The sequence below is a fragment of the Talaromyces stipitatus genome, genomic scaffold (genome assembly GCF_000003125.1).
Source record: "Talaromyces stipitatus ATCC 10500 scf_1105507295523 genomic scaffold, whole genome shotgun sequence".
In the NCBI taxonomy this organism is placed as follows: domain Eukaryota; kingdom Fungi; phylum Ascomycota; class Eurotiomycetes; order Eurotiales; family Trichocomaceae; genus Talaromyces; species Talaromyces stipitatus.
The window spans coordinates 57,008-72,530 of record NW_002990113.1 but is presented as its reverse complement, the minus strand read 5'-3'; the positions used below and the strand labels follow the sequence as shown (position 1 = coordinate 72,530).

At 45.2% G+C, this 15,523-nt stretch overlaps 4 protein-coding genes across 4 annotated transcripts, besides 2 other annotated features; all 4 read left to right on the top strand.

The window, feature by feature from the left end:
* Window positions 1–728: 728 nt before the first annotated feature.
* Window positions 729–1,784, top strand: TSTA_059920 (uncharacterized protein; the record flags this gene model as incomplete). Its single annotated transcript, XM_002339840.1, has 2 exons — window positions 729–859; window positions 926–1,784. The coding sequence occupies 2 exons, from the start codon at window positions 729–731 to the stop codon at window positions 1,782–1,784; spliced, it is 990 nt and encodes a 329-aa protein (XP_002339881.1).
* Window positions 1,785–3,160: 1,376 nt separating this feature from the next.
* Window positions 3,161–4,291, top strand: TSTA_059910 (uncharacterized protein; the record flags this gene model as incomplete). The annotated part of the gene is made up of 2 exons (XM_002339839.1): window positions 3,161–3,758; window positions 3,834–4,291. 2 exons carry the CDS (start codon window positions 3,161–3,163, stop codon window positions 4,289–4,291), a joined length of 1,056 nt encoding a protein of 351 aa, XP_002339880.1.
* A 2,610-nt stretch (window positions 4,292–6,901) lies between these two features.
* On the top strand, window positions 6,902–7,801 carry TSTA_059900 (uncharacterized protein; the record flags this gene model as incomplete). The annotated part of the gene is made up of 2 exons (XM_002339838.1): window positions 6,902–7,483; window positions 7,544–7,801. The coding sequence occupies 2 exons, from the start codon at window positions 6,902–6,904 to the stop codon at window positions 7,799–7,801; spliced, it is 840 nt and encodes a 279-aa protein (XP_002339879.1).
* Window positions 7,802–8,621: 820 nt separating this feature from the next.
* Window positions 8,622–12,695, top strand: TSTA_059890 (ankyrin repeat domain protein, putative; the record flags this gene model as incomplete). Its single annotated transcript, XM_002339837.1, has 3 exons — window positions 8,622–8,928; window positions 8,996–9,243; window positions 9,310–12,695. 3 exons carry the CDS (start codon window positions 8,622–8,624, stop codon window positions 12,616–12,618), a joined length of 3,864 nt encoding a protein of 1,287 aa, XP_002339878.1. The 3' UTR covers window positions 12,619–12,695.
* Window positions 12,696–13,873: 1,178 nt separating this feature from the next.
* Window positions 13,874–13,940: a sequence feature (T-rich).
* A 271-nt stretch (window positions 13,941–14,211) lies between these two features.
* Window positions 14,212–14,754: a mobile genetic element.
* Between the last annotated feature and the right edge of the window lie 769 nt (window positions 14,755–15,523).

Sequence of the window (15,523 nt, the reverse complement as noted above, 5' to 3'; positions counted from 1 at the left end):
GCCTCCTCGTCCGTTGATGTCGCCGAATCCTCTCCGTGACTAAAAGGCTTCTCTGCGCAAACCAACAGTTCTGAGACGGGTCGCGAACGACCTTGCCCGAGGGCGTCAGACGAAATCAAATCAATCCTCCCATTTCATTTACAATATGCTATGAGAGATTATTTAGCCACAAAAGGTTAAGTAGCCTTCGTATTGATACATCTGGAGCTTTGTGTGTACAATTAGAATGGCCGTCACAGTCTGTGGCGCGCATCTACGAAAGTCAAACAGTATCGGCCGAGATTCTCTAGGTTAATTTTTACCGCTTAGTTGCTCCATCACTCGAGGAAACAAGGCTTGTCTCCACTGTTAAGACTTGTAATGTCTCGCCAATCGCCGTTCACGGCATTTTGGCGGACGAATATCGTGATAGGGAACGGCGGGATGTTTAAATAGGGTCCCCGAATAATCATCGAATTAAAGCCCTGGCTCGGAGACCTTCTCGGAGACCTTTTCAAGAGGAAAAATTTGAATGTGAATGCGAAGCATTTGCGTCATGCAGAAGTATATCTAGGTAGTTGACCATCTCGTGGCTCTGTATTCCCGCCGTTGACATTTTCCAAAGGATAATAGCGGACTCTGTCTTATTTCCACGGGAGATCTCAATAAAGTCTTCTCTCAGATCAAAAGTCCAGCTCAATTAGGGCACACCAGAAAGAACCATGTCTAGCGATTTGCTTCCCTCCACCATGGCAGGTGCCCTTTTCGGGTCCGCCCTCACTGCTTCGGGGGTTTACCTCCCAAGTGTCATCTTATCCCAGATGGAGCTGCAGGACTTACACATGTTGAAAGTGTTTCTCACAGCGGGATCCGCGAGCGGGTAAGACATTCCGTCCTGCTTCAATCTTCATAGCTTCACTCTTATTCGGGCACTAAATTTCGACAGATTGGCCGTGGCGCTCTACGAGCGCCTTGTTCATCGACAATTGAGCCGACGTCCTCCTTCGAATCTCGGCTGGATAGGTCCGTATGACGGCAATATCATCGGTGGTGTGATGGTAGGCTTTGGAATGGCCCTAACAGGCGCTTGCCCCGGCACTGTACTCGTCCAAGTTGGCACAGGGGTACCATCCGGGCGGTATGCAATCATCGGCGGTATCCTAGGGGGGATATTGTACATAATACTCGCGAAACGACTGCGCCGAGCTCCAACCGGCGCCAGTCCCCAAGCAAACAATAGCCTTCCTGCAAAGTTCGGCGTTGACCCCAATACGGCTCTGCTGATGTTCGAGGGGATGTGCATCTGCCTGATTCTGGCTGCCAGATATCTTGTTCCCAGCCAGATTGAAACCTTTCTGGATCCCGTGGTTGGCGGCACGTTGATTGGTGCCGCGCAGCTGGCGACGCTCATCCTGACCAAATCACCGGTTGGTGTTTCAACATGCTATGAGGATATCGGGCTCTGGTTCTGGGGTTGTCTGGGCTGTGAGACTAGTTCGTCCCCGACACAGGGTGTGACGAGAAGGCTAATTCCTTTGTCAAAAGCGATTGCTTTTGCAAGCGGAATTCTGGCCAGCAGCTATGTGCTGTCGAAGGCAATGCCAGAGATGATCATAAAGGATGCCCTGGTCATCTCGCCTGCGAGAGGTATCCTGGGTGGGGCGATTATGGTGTTTGGAGCGCGTATTGCAGGCGGATGTACTAGTGGACATGGGATTAGTGGGATGAGTATGTTGGGAATCAGCAGCATTATCACGGTCGCCTCGATGTTCGCGGGAGGTATTGGGTTGGCGTTAGCTCTGTGATTGATGAACAAGTTGATTGAGAATGCAGAGACCGACTTGGAGTTGTACCTTGTCCTTGGTGGAAAGGCTTGCAAGGAAGAAGGATTCGATGTTCACCCGACTGTCTATAAGTCTTCGAACCGGCGTCATCGGGTCTTCGGGTCATGTACGAAGAGCTTTTTGATTCGGTGTTCGGTGCCCATGTCTACCCAGTTGCTGAATGGGAACAGATATTGAAGTTAATAGGCACCACCTCTTGCTATGTCCTGTCTGGAAGTATCCACCGCTAGTAGGCATGGATAAAGACGCGCGGCGAGAGGGTAAAGACATTCCTGATCGAGAAGGCCGGATTTAAATGAAAAGCAGGTTTATGTTTTGCGAGACACTAAATACATAGCCAACTAAAACTTCGACATCTGCCCAGCCACGATCTAGACTGCGTCAATACCGCTGAACAGCTTCATACTACAATATTATTAATGGGGCACCGGCTACGGGGAAAGAAGCACGGCCTCGCACAAGCACCGACTAACTAGGTATCACGCTTGAGTATTTGAACCTTCTCTACTTCTCAATTATTATATCAATTCACATATCTAATTCTTCAATACCTAGAAGAATGCTCAACTTGTATATCAAAATGCCCGATTTCTCTCGCGCTAAACTTATTCGCCCCTCGTACGAGACCGAGGCGCCGATTACCCAAATGAAGCCCGAATGAAACCCCGAATACAGCATAACCTGATTTTACCTGAACAAATGTAAAAAAAAATGCCACTAATGAGACAGGCAATTCTACTATCATGATTTCAATTCTACATCAGTAATGAAAGCAATAACTGGATCAGTTATGAGCGCAAACGTGTATAATTCGTAGCGCGTCTCAGTGAAGAAAGATTAATCTTGATCTTTTTTTTTGGGAAGTGCTAGCAACATCGAATGATCTACGCTTACCCAGAGTTCAAGCCACTGCACAACATCTGCGAAGCAAGACCTCACTCGTTATGTTGAAGCAACCCATTACTGTGTCCTTTATGTTGAGAACAGCTCTCCATAAAGTGATGCCTTGAGATTTGTGAACGGTAATAGCATATGCCACCACTAACGGAAACTGGGTACGTGTGCAGTTCTTGTCGCCGACTATCCCCTGGTCTGGGGGCTAGTGTACGCTAAGGGTCCTTAGTACATTTTAGGATGAATCCCTAGCCTCCCATTGGTCATATCAGCGGTAGCGGGCCTCTCGGGCCCGAATCTGTAGCCTCCTATTGGTTAGAATAGCGGTAGGGCCAGAGTCATAAAACCGGCAGAATTTCTTAGGCATGGAAACCCCTTTTACAGTCAAATATATTCACTTTGAGGCCATATAAAGACGTCAAAAAGGCAGGGAATTAACACCTATGTATACCGGTATGGAGATGCATCCAACTGGCTCTAGTTCGCGGCTAAAATCAACGGGGAAAAGAGCTGAGGCTATGTCAATCTTAGCACAGATTCCGGAGGCGCATGATGTCCAATTCGAACCTTTACAAACCGATAAAAATCGCCCTCCCCAGCTACGAATTCCTCTCTATATTGACGTGACGGACCCATATCAACTATTTACCCTATTTTTTACCGAAACTTTATGGAAACTTCTCGCCACCAATACAAATTCATATGCGTACGCGAAAGAATCAAAAAACCACAGTCTACACCAGCGATCTTGGTATCCAACAACACCGGAAGAACTCAAGGTTTTCGTCGGCGCTCAAATATATATGGGTTTTACGAAGGAGCCAGAACTAAAAGATTACTGGGATGATGGTCTTGATAATAACACTGTTCATGCAAATCACCCATTATCTGCTTATATAACGCAGTATCGATATGAGCAATTGAAACGATATTTTCATATATCTTCACCCCCCGAGATCCCTGGAGGCTTCATAACAACTCATTACCCCCCAGAGCCTACCCCGGAGCAAGAATTACAAATGAGCGAAGAGCAATTGAGCGGTATATGGTGGCATAAAGTTCATATCGTAATTGATATGCTGCGGAGAGTCTCAAAAAATCTATATATTCCTTCAGCGAATATATCTATTGATGAGGCAATGGTTCGAAGCCATGGAAGATCTTCTCATACCTTTAAATTACCTAATAAACCGATCAGCCAAGGCTTTAAGCTATTTGTGCTCGCAGATCATGATTATGTTTACTACTTTTACCCGGCAAGCCGTACGAAGGGGGTCATTGAGATAGGAACACCAACTGAGCTTACAAAAACAGGCCAAATGGTATATGAGCTTATACAAACCCTGCCGAGAGACGAACGCAATTACATCGTGTACCTCGACAACTATTTTACCAGCATTGATCTATTCAAAAAGCTTCGCGATATACAAATCGGAGCTTGTGGCACCACTCGGCCTACTTCTGCCAGCAAGGATTTCTCCGATTTGCTCAAAAAACTGAAGGATTTGAGCAACTACATCCCATATCATAAAGTTTGTGCTATCCCCGTTCGAGATGTCCTTTGCGTTGCATGACAGGATAATAATATTGTCCTCTGCCTCACTACGATTCATACTGTTAATAAGACAGATGATTATATTGAGCGTGAGCGCCGAAGACCCCAAAAAACGTTAACAAATGGGCCTTTAGTACATCGGGAATTTGGGGATCAAGCAGTCAAAAATATGCTGATTCCACGTTTTATTGACGATTACAATTATTGTATGGGAGGGTTGGATATAGCCAATCAGCACCGAGCTGAGTATAAGACTCATACAAAGACCGTTCGCTCATGGTGGCCTTTATGGAACTGGTGTTTAGATGCTGGTGTTATCAACGCCTGGAAACTACATTTTTTACGTTGTAAAGAGTTGGGAATAGCTTCATATTCTCAGGTGGAATTCCGAAGGCGGCTTTGCAAACAGCTGTTATCCTTTAGACCTTTAGACCCCTACGTACGGGATATCAGATGAACTCAAGGAAGCGCAAGAGGGAGGACCTACAACTACCGGAACTACGATTGAATAATTCCTTACCACATATCTGCGTACGGAGTTATTTGAACGTTCAAAAACGCTGTATTTGGTGTCAATATAAGAATCCCAAACGCCAAAAAGGGGGTGGGATAGTGTTCACGAAGTTTATTTGTCAAGCCTGCGACCTGCCACTTTGTCGACCGGGATCCGGAAAATCGTGCTTCCAGGACTTCCATACACGTTAACTATATATTTGTTACTCTTTAGGATATGTAAATAGCTTCAAATCTATATTTTATATTCAATATTGAGGTTTTTGGTGTTTGATCTTTTCTTCTCGTAATTTGTATGAGACCACAATCACCGAAGTAAATTGGCAATCAGGGCGGTGAGAGCTCCTGAGGGCGGTGATGTCAGTTCAGCCAATTAGATATATTGGATCCCTTAGCGTACACTAGCGCTACACTAGCCCCCAGACCAGGGGATACCATAGTGCATTTTTCTAGCACAAACTCAGTTAAGCTCAATACTCAAAGACGTTTTTAAGTGGGAAATCTTGATATTGACCAATTTTTGTGCACACTCTTCTATCTACATCTTGATGGGATATTTGGACACTATTTATACTTGAGAATCCCATACAGATGATATTTAGGGCTGTTGACGATATCCGCCTCGGCAGGTATTATTCGATCGGATATCGGCGGCGGATACGATATCTGCCATACCGCGCCAATATTTGAGTTATCCGCCATATATTCAATCATACGGAGAGATGAAACCGTACGTGATCGTGCCACTGCTCAGCCAAGAGCCACAAGACTATAATTATTAGCTCAAATTGCTCTCGTAACTAATTCTATAAGTTATCTAACTAGGTGAAAAGTGTAGCACAATCTCATATCCAGTTGCCAAACCGATAATAGTCTGAACATACGGTGCCGCTACAATGCCGTTGGTCGACGCCGTGCGAAATGCGACAATGCGCTTTTGCGATTTCTCTTCCTCAGCGGCTCCCTGACGCTGTTGGTGGGTCATGGAGATGAACCGAACTGAATCGATTTCGACCACGCTTTTCCAGGCGCCTCAAATCGTGACCGGCAGGTGAGGCCAGAAATGGCTTCACGTCATCTCACTTCCCTCGCTCGTGCTAAAACGCGTAGACCTTCCGCCATGTTCCTCTTATCTTCTCCTCCCTCTACCGAAATCTCATATCATTGTTCAGTATGGGTTGTCGAAAGATTTTGGGAACAGTCACACTGCAATTGGGGTGGGGGGTTTCTTACAGAGGCTGGTCCGCTGCTGGCGTGTGTTTCCGTGAGTTCTTACAGCTGAAATATGATCAAGCTCTTACAGAGACTCGTGCGACAACGCTCTACGCTGAGACGACAAAATGCCATATCGTACGGATGGAGAAGTTGTGGACTGAGTCTGTAGTTTCTACTCTCATAATCTAGGAATGCTACTAATGAGACCAGATATTGCTCTACCTTCGATCTTGAACCCCGTGAGACACTGAAAGAATTTCAGACTGCCCGCGTAGAGAACTTCCTCCACTGGGTGCTGAAAACCTGCATGCTCAAGAAAACTAGCGCCTCACGATCTACTGGCGTCAATTGAGTCAACTACACATCACCTGGTGGCAGTGCCAGATCTCACCGCAAACTCTGAAAAGATCTTCGTGGTATGGGCCTGGAAATATCTACTACCTCCGCATGACAACCTTTGTGCTGACTCTGTCATAGTTCATTGAAGGTTCGTTGACGAAAGAATACGGCTTAGACAATACCGAAAGCGACAAGCCATTGTTTGAGGCCGAAGAGTTCATCGAGGTCATACGATATCAACACCTTCCCTAATGAGCGGCAGCGCGTTCAGGTTGTAGCCATTCTTCTGCTGGCCGCGTATACTGACTCGAGAACTGGGGCACTTCTCAACATCACATATCGTGACCTGCGCTTGTATGTGGAGAAACATTGCAAGACCGGCAAGCACGAGCTAAAGCTTGCGGTGACGTTGACTAAAACTAAATCAGGACAAAAGCGGAAACGACCGTAAGTAGTCTCTGCTGGTTTAACTCTACAAATGTGACTGACCATAATCGTTCGTAGCAGGAAAACTTATATTTTCCATCTCAATGAGAATCCGGTCTTCTGCATCATCACCCACATGATTAGCATCGCCTTCGATGATCAGGCTTATAACGTGCCAGAGCTGGTCTCTCCACGACAGCTATTCGTGCTGAGAGCTAAGAAAGGTCCTAGTCAAACTGTGCCCTGGAAGCAAGAAATGCTCAACATTCCTGTCTTCCTCCGGGCTATCAAGACAAAAGAAGGTGTAAAAACCTCTAAAGATGCTCCTCTCCCGTACCGTCAGTATCATGGTTGGCTCGTACTTCTCGGAGTTGCCCTCGGTCTCATCTATACCTTGACAACGTATTGTCTACGAAGAGCATTAGGCAATGCCATCAATGGTAAGGCTCCCGATCCACCTATCAACCGAGCCGTTACTAACTTCCCTGTTGTAGATGATCCCAACTCGAACGCGGCGGTTCGAAATCTAGTCCTGGATCATGGCCCTGGATCCAGGATCTTTGAACGAAACTATATTTCGCGGACCATTCGTTACTTTACCCAAGATCAGTTCTGGGGAAGAAGCTCTGACCATGAATCTGCAAGGACCGCGAGTCAGATCGGCCTACTACGGGATCCCGATCGGCCGAGGAAACTCAGCACTGAACAAGGACAGCAGGTACAACAGAACTTTGAAGTCCGAGAATGAGCGGCTCTCCGGGATCGATTATGCGCTCAGATCGAGGAGTTATTTGGTGTTATCGAAATGGCGAAGGGAGAGCCAATCTATAATGACTATCAAGCCGTGAAGGCGTCCCTTGCCGCTACTATCCGAAAGAAGGAGCGCGCGTTGCTGAAGCGGATTCAGGAAGAGTATGACTTGAATGCCCCCGTGTTAGCTATTCAGCGGCAATTAAATGGGAACAATCTGACGATGACGACGATGACGACAATAAAGAAAGTACTCCCGCTGAACCGTCTCCATTCGGATCGCTGAGAGACGCTACATTGCAGAATGTGCGGTGCGGGATCTATCTGTACTCCGCGATCAGAAAGGTTATGCCTTCCATGTCGAGTTCTCCGTCAATCTGATTGCATTATGTAAACGGAGGGATCGCCGCCAGTGAAGACCAGGTGCTCGCCGGAGCCGGTTCCCGTCAAAAGTGCTTTGGATTCGCCACAGCTGTCCCAGATAGAACCCATCGTCAAGCGTGATACTCCATTGAAGTGCGAAGGCTGGCAATGCCTTTTTTGTCTAGCCAGTTACGACCTTCCTTTGGAGGAGCGAGAACGCGAGTACAAAAGAAAATATACGCTTCAGAAACACGTCGATTGATGTCGTCTCAAATATTACCGTCCGGACGATCCCATCCCTTGTCCTGATGGTCATGCGTGCGCTGGGATCAATCTAAATGGGAAGAAGGAGCTGAAAGCGCACCTTATACATGTGCATGACTGCATCTTGTAGATTCTGTTTTGGTTCTTTCTGGCTTTGCTGAATTCTTTTTTTTTTTTGACCCTTTTTGAGTAAATGGCCTTCTCATGTTTAGTTTGACCACTTGATTAGATCTCGCAACTGTAACTGTGTTCTGAACCCATTCTCGTACGTGGTTGAACGTGGTTGGCTGGCATGCAAAACGCCCTCTAAGAAATGCAAGGCTTGATTATAGCTTTTACCCCGCCATCTAAAAATTTCTTTCTCAATGAATATCTGAAGGTGTCATACCTAGCAATATTTACTACAGAACCCCTTTAGGAATAGGAATTGTGTTATCTTGATATCAAACGCTGCCACCCTGGGAACATTGGCAGTCATCATGGGAACCGCTTCTCACTCAGAGACACGAAAGGACCACCGAATCCATAGGTTCCTTCATCCCTTTCGAAACCACAAGTCCCCGCAAAACGCGTCCCAGAAAACCGAGACTGCAAGAAGCCAGACGTCGCTTCCTTCGTCGCAACCTAGCAAGTCAAGCATTAGCAAGACTAAAGAACAGAAGCCAAAATCGCCAGAGAGCATATCATTTGAACTGTGGAGCGATGCTTACGAGACATTGCGGGATGATCAGGAAACCAAACACTTGGTGGAGAAGTATGAGCAGATCCTCACTCAACAATTCAATGGTGCGTCATTCATAGCACAGGTCGGTTTGCAAGCGAAAGTTGGGATTGATACTCATGTCAATTACAGACTCTCCAGGGCCAATAGACCAAGATTCAAAGAATATGTTTTCTACTTCTGACCGACAGAAGAGATTCGAAATGATGCAAAATGGTTTGCAGAATTGCCTCGAACGAGCACAGAAGCATCCCAAAGTAGAAGGTGTAGCTGAAAGAGCAGTTCAGCTTATTGACTTTGCAAATGATAAAGTCGGAGACTTACTCGACTCATATCCTCCTGCGTCACTTGCGTGGTCAGGGTTCTGCATTATAACGCCGGTAAGTTGTTCTTTTTGGCAGCTGGTGAATTGGCGGTTTCATCCGTAATAATATTAGTGTATCTAGGTGCTTCTCAATCCTATTTTGGAGAATAAAAATATGCATGAAGGACTGGCACATATTATAGATCGAATGGATTGGTCTATGGCGCTGACAGATATCCTTCTCAAAGAGAATTGGAAGAACAAAAATGATTTCCAAAATTTACATCGTCTTCTCGATAGGAAACTGGTAGACTTGTACTCTGATTATTTAGAGTACGAGATGCGAAGTGTCTGTGCCTGTTTTAGTCCCTGGCTTAGCGGTGTCAAGAATTTGGTGAAATGGGATGGTTGGAAAGCGAATTTGGATGGCCTTATATCAAAAGAAAAGGATATTGAACAACGCTCAGCTCAGTACAATACTGAGAAAATTGTTGCTTCCCTAAAGAATGCTGTCGGTCACTTGAGCACACTGTCGAATGATGTGAGCGCCATGCGCCAGACGCAGGAAACTGAAAGAGACGACCAAAGACAAATAAAGCGCAATCAAATCATTGGACGACTCAACCCAGTGAACAGCAGCCCCTACAGAGATAGAATGCTAATGAATCCCGAGCGTAATCAAGGCACCTGCGAGTGGTTCCTTCAGCATGAGAATTTCAACGAGTGGCTAGATGCGGAAGGAAGCAGCAGATTGCTTCTTCTATCGGCTGGTCCAGGCTGCGGAAAGTCGGTTTTGTCACGATTTCTAGCAGAGACAGAGCTTCCTAGAAGATCGCCAGCCAATCCTGTCACATATTTCTTTTTCAAGAACTCTCCAGATCAAAGGTCGATTTGCAAAGCCTTCAGTGCTATCTTGCATCAACTTCTCACTCAGTGTCCATACATTGCCGATAGCCTCGGGAGCGATGTAGATCAAGCTGGGAAATCTCTGACTGATAGCTTTCAAACATTAGGACAACTTTTAAAGAAAGCTTGTGATTACTCTCAGCCGACTACCATCTTTTGTCTTCTCGACGCACTTGATGAATGCGAACCCACAGATCTTGCCCAACTCATCCAATGGATTGGTTCATATTTAGATGGATCAATGCAGAAAGGAGACATGCGGAAGACCAAATCAAATGCATACATAAAATTTATCGTCACAACAAGAGGTCTGCCAAGTATTTTGGAGCAATTTGCGGAGTATCCAACGACTTATACTCAAATTGCAGCGGAAGATTCGCACACTTCGAGGCATATCCAGCAGGATATTGACGCAGTCATGACAGATCGTTTTCATCAACTTGTGGCAGCCAAAAAGCTCGACAATGAAACGCAGAAGATGATCTGGAATGCTTTAGAAAGGACTTCTGGCGGAGGACAGAGGACTTATATGTGGGTGAAGCTCATTTTCGAGGCTTTGGAAAGCAACCGCAGAACAGCGAAGAAGGACTGGGAAGCTCTCATCAAAAGCCCACCTAAAAACGTCTTTGAGGCCTACGAGCTTCTACTCAATCGTGTTGAACGTAGCGACTATTCACGAATTAGGAGTATGTTTCACATCATCTACTGTGCCGAAAGGCCTTTTACGGTGAAAGAAATGAACATTGCAGTTCATCTCCATCATGTTCAAAACGCATATTCTGTAGAAGAAATAGATAGGATGAGTGATGATGACTTTCGAAACTGGGTTACAGAGTCTTGCGGTTTCTTTGTGACTGAATACAATGGTCAGCTCTTTTTCATTCATGAAACCGCGAGGGAGTTCTTAACTGCCTCTACGACACAAAGTTTGGTCGAGCTGCATGCAGATTTCTTATCCGGTCTGGATTACAGTCAAGGTAGAGGTGGTTTCCAAGGTTCACTTACAGAGTCAATAGCTCATGCTACCATGGCAGAGATATGTATCCAATATCTCAATATGGACATATTTTTTGGTCCGGAAATCCACGAAGATTTGCAAATGGCTAGAAATGAGTACATGTCACACTCTACTTTCCTTACATCTTCCATGCCAAAATATATTTTGCTGGAGTATTTTTTGGAAAATTGGAAAGATCATTTTCTCAAGTCACAAGTGTCAAAGGATGAAGACGATGGCCTACGAATTCTCGACATTCGAGACGAATTTGTCCCGAAATACTTCGAGTTATGCGATGCTAACGGGCCATTAAATTCTCTCCTGAACGAATTTGGAAAACCTGTCTGGGATCCAGGTTCCACAGATGATGAAATATTCCGAGCAACTGAGATAACCGATGAACTGAGGTTTCTCATTGGGGCAGCAATCGGTCATGTCAGGCTCTTTTATCAGTTCTGGATTAATGAGGAAAACATGGCATATATTGATCAATTATATCACTTCGGCTTTCCGCCAAAGACTACTATGTTAGGATGGGCTTCAAAGAATGGGTACTTGGAAATGTCTCGGCATTTGTTGCATCTTGGTGCATCCACGGAAATCAAAAGTGAGAACGGACATACGCCCCTCCACGATGCGTCTTATATAGGTAGAACGCAAGTTTCTCGTCTTCTAATTGACCACGGTAGTGATATTGAAGCAAAAATGGAAGGTGGAGGGGACACTCCGCTGTTCGGAGCGATGTTGTTCGGTCATGCTGAAACAGTCCAACTACTTATAGAAAGGAATGCTAAAGTCGACGTGCGGAATATAAAAGGTTGGACACCACTGTTCTTTTTCTTCACGCGCTGCGGTGAGGAACATGACCATATAATATACAATGTTATCAGGTCGAATCCGTCCATAATCAACCAGCCGCAAGACAATCATGGCATGACACTTTTGCACCTGGCAGCTTCCACAGGCAGGACGCAGACTATGGTCTTCCTCCTTCGTAGAGGCGCCAATGTGTATCTCCGAAACGAATATGGCAGTACTGCATTACATCTCGCATGTCAATGGGGGTCCGAGGAATCAGCGAAAACCATTCTAAATTGGACATCTCACTATCCATCTAACCAGAATGTTCCTCCATACGATATGGTCAATCACCAGAATAATGAAGGCAACTCACCACTGCACTTTGCTTCTAGTAAGAAAATTGTCCAACTTCTTCATTTGAACGGAGCAGATCTTGAGAAAAAGAATAACGACGGGGATACTCCATTCGAAGCTATGATACGAAACCACCCACGAGTCTGGTATGGGGGCTCACTGAGTGACAAGGAGAAACATGAGAAGTGGGTTGACAAGGCCAATGAGTTACTGCAAGCTGGTGCCAATTGGAAAGACGCATTTCAAAATTTATCAGAAGGCAGCTATGACGAATTTCTCGAGTTGCAAGCGGAACTTAATATGAAAACAAGAGCAGGATACGAGGAATGGGCAGAGAATTTAGATATCACAATTCTCGTGTCGGACGAAGAGGAAGATTCTCAGGAAGAATAGCTGATGACATCCAGAGCAGCAATTCAAATTGATCTACGGAGGTGGGAGTCAAAAGTGATGAGAGTACGCCAATTGCGCTAGCTCTCTAGTTGCATGTCTAGCGTGTAAAGCTGTGTACCAAGATTACCCTATACCCTATGTCAACAACTTGTCTTTCTGCATCTTGTAGTTTACTGAGAGTTACAGAGCACTAGACGCTATCCAGTCAAGCAGGATCACCGAAGGCTCTAGGAAGTAGACTTGTACTGGTAAAGAAACGCCATTTCTGCTTATCAGTATGGTGGCTGCGTGTTGCTGCGCACTCTATTGGTCATGACTAAGTCCAAGGCTAACACCAGACTGACGTGTATGCCCCCACTATGGGTAGTCTAGGTTGTTCCCCTAGATCCTCGTTTAGTCCCTCGCCATATCGTATCTTGCCGCAGGAACCGTTAGATCGTCTCGGATTTCTCCCATTGGACGAATGGGATGAATGTGATGAATGTGGCGAGTATGATGTGCAGCCACCCCAATATGTTCGTTATATAATTGTCGGTTTATCTACGCCTAGGTCGCTAACACTAGATACGTAGAACAGCTAATCCGACGAGCTGATGAGCCTGATCAATACGGTATGGAATTCCTGATATTGATGACTGCCCCCCAAGAGCAAGGGGGTGTGTTGTGTGTTTCTATTTAACGGCCGTGGTTCGTGACTCGCACGTTTACCACCGATCCCTACTGGGACATAGGCCGCCGAGGGGTAAGCCTCGGGCTTCGAAATCTATATCAGATCTATAAACATATAAGAGACTCTTTGGCGCATTTCCACAACCGCCGTGGCCATACATGGAGGGCCACTCACAAGTGGGCTTTTAATATTTGCTAGTTGCAATGATCCACCTGTATACACTTCATGACCTATTATTTTACCACCACTGTAATTCCACAGTAAGTGTAACAACGTTACGAGGGATAGGTATAATTACATTCGAGAGGGATCACTGAAGGTAAAGCACACAAGGTAGGGTATGGAAAGTCAATGTACTGAAACCTATCTTCCGCTATCCTTGAGCGTCTGCTATCTTTATAGACATATAACTTATACCAGATCTCCCTTCTCCGAATAGCTCCAACAGTCGAGGTGGAGCTGAAACCATCCTCGAACATATAAATCTTCTCCTGGTGTAGCTGAAACCCAACTTGAGACGTCATGGGTGCATTTCTTAGAATAGTGAGACCCCCGAGCCTGCTGGTTGTTACAGTAAGTCTTTACAAAGAAAGGAAGAAGAGAAGAGAAAAAGGAAGAGAAAAGAAAAGAAACAAAAGGAATGAAAAGAGAAATATAAAGGAAGAGTAGGACTGTCTTAGCTAGGTGCTGAGAAGAGATTGGGGGGGGCGCAGATGTCCTCAAAGAAACAGGTCTCTGCTAGCTATGTAGCTAGCTTTTATGCTCCTTTTGCAGTGCCTAAAAGAAAAGGGATAATCTTAGAAGAGGGTCTAGAAGGCCAAGGGGCTCATCTCTTAGCTATATAGTAGAAGAAGAAGTGTAAAGGTGCTTTTTGTACTCCATATCAGTAGAGAAGATAAGCATCATTATTAATTAAAACATTCATAGTAGTCCACAAAGTCCCTATGACCAGTGTGGGTTATAATGATATGGCTAAGGTCAAGTCAGTTAAGTTGAAGCTGTTTTGGGCGCTTAGAAGATGTAGTTATTTCTAGGTCTTGATATATCTGTGGTGCCACACTCTGCCACAATGTCTGAGCAGCTGAAAGGGATTGAGCCTTGGCATATCTCTTTAGCGAGGCATATGAGGACTTGTGTGGGGAGAAAGAGATAGAGGTGGCTCCCTCTTTAGTAGCAAGATCAGCTGCTTCATTCTTAGGGATTTTCGCGTGTCCAGGGACCTAACGGATTCAGATAGCTCCACTTTTGATGTGAGGAAGCCTTTTGTGAAGTAGCCAGGTGGCTGTGAGAGTACAGAAAGATTTGAAGACTCCTTAGGAGGATCTTGTAAAGGGAGATTGAAGGCGTATAGCAACTTCCAGGTTGTCAATGCAGATCTATAGATTAGTGATAAACCAAGCTATTAGATATGCTATAGCTGCCTAAGCGCCAGCTAGAATAGCTTCTGCTTCTACATCAAAGACTTCTTTCCCACATCCATATGAAAGTAAAATAGAGAAACTAGTAATATACTTAAATAGCCAGCCAGCTGTTCAGACTCTCGAGGAACAGTATGGTGCAAAATGGAGATATAATTCTAAGGAACGTGTTATGTTTGGAAGAAGAAAGATCATTACTGATGCGACATATGCTCGTACAAAGGATGGGACCTCTCTGAATAAAGCGGTTAAAGCTGTAGAGCTCATTCAAGTCAGAATGAGGTGCTCATTGGCCAAGCTGGGAGAGTTCTTTAAGGAAGCTCGTACAGAATCCTGTATCTAGTCAGAATTGAGGTTATTCGTACAATTGTGTGCCTGAGTTATCTAATGCCCTCTAGTCACCTGACCCACGACAAACGCCCAGCACCTGTCTAGTCTACAAAACACCAAAAAATCTCCCTCTTTCCTTCTCTTCTTTCTTTCTTCTTCTTCCTACATCAAAATGGCGCACAGTACGCATCCCATGGATTCACTGCTTCATACAGGTAAGTTCCTATCCTCGGAGTGAAGAAAGCATAGTACATTCTAGGAATACATACCAATATTATCTTGCAAGGAATGGCTAAGGAATATGGACTCTTCTTTAATGGTTTGACCCAACGATTGGTGACAAAGAAACAAGATGTTTATGGACTGAAGAAGAAAGGAAGGCTTTATCTGATTGAATGGGATGAAAGTCGAAAACCTAGGAGTTCTCTAGGAAACGACTTAGCACTCAGTTCTTTCGAGAGAAAAGTATTGAAGGACCCTGGGAATG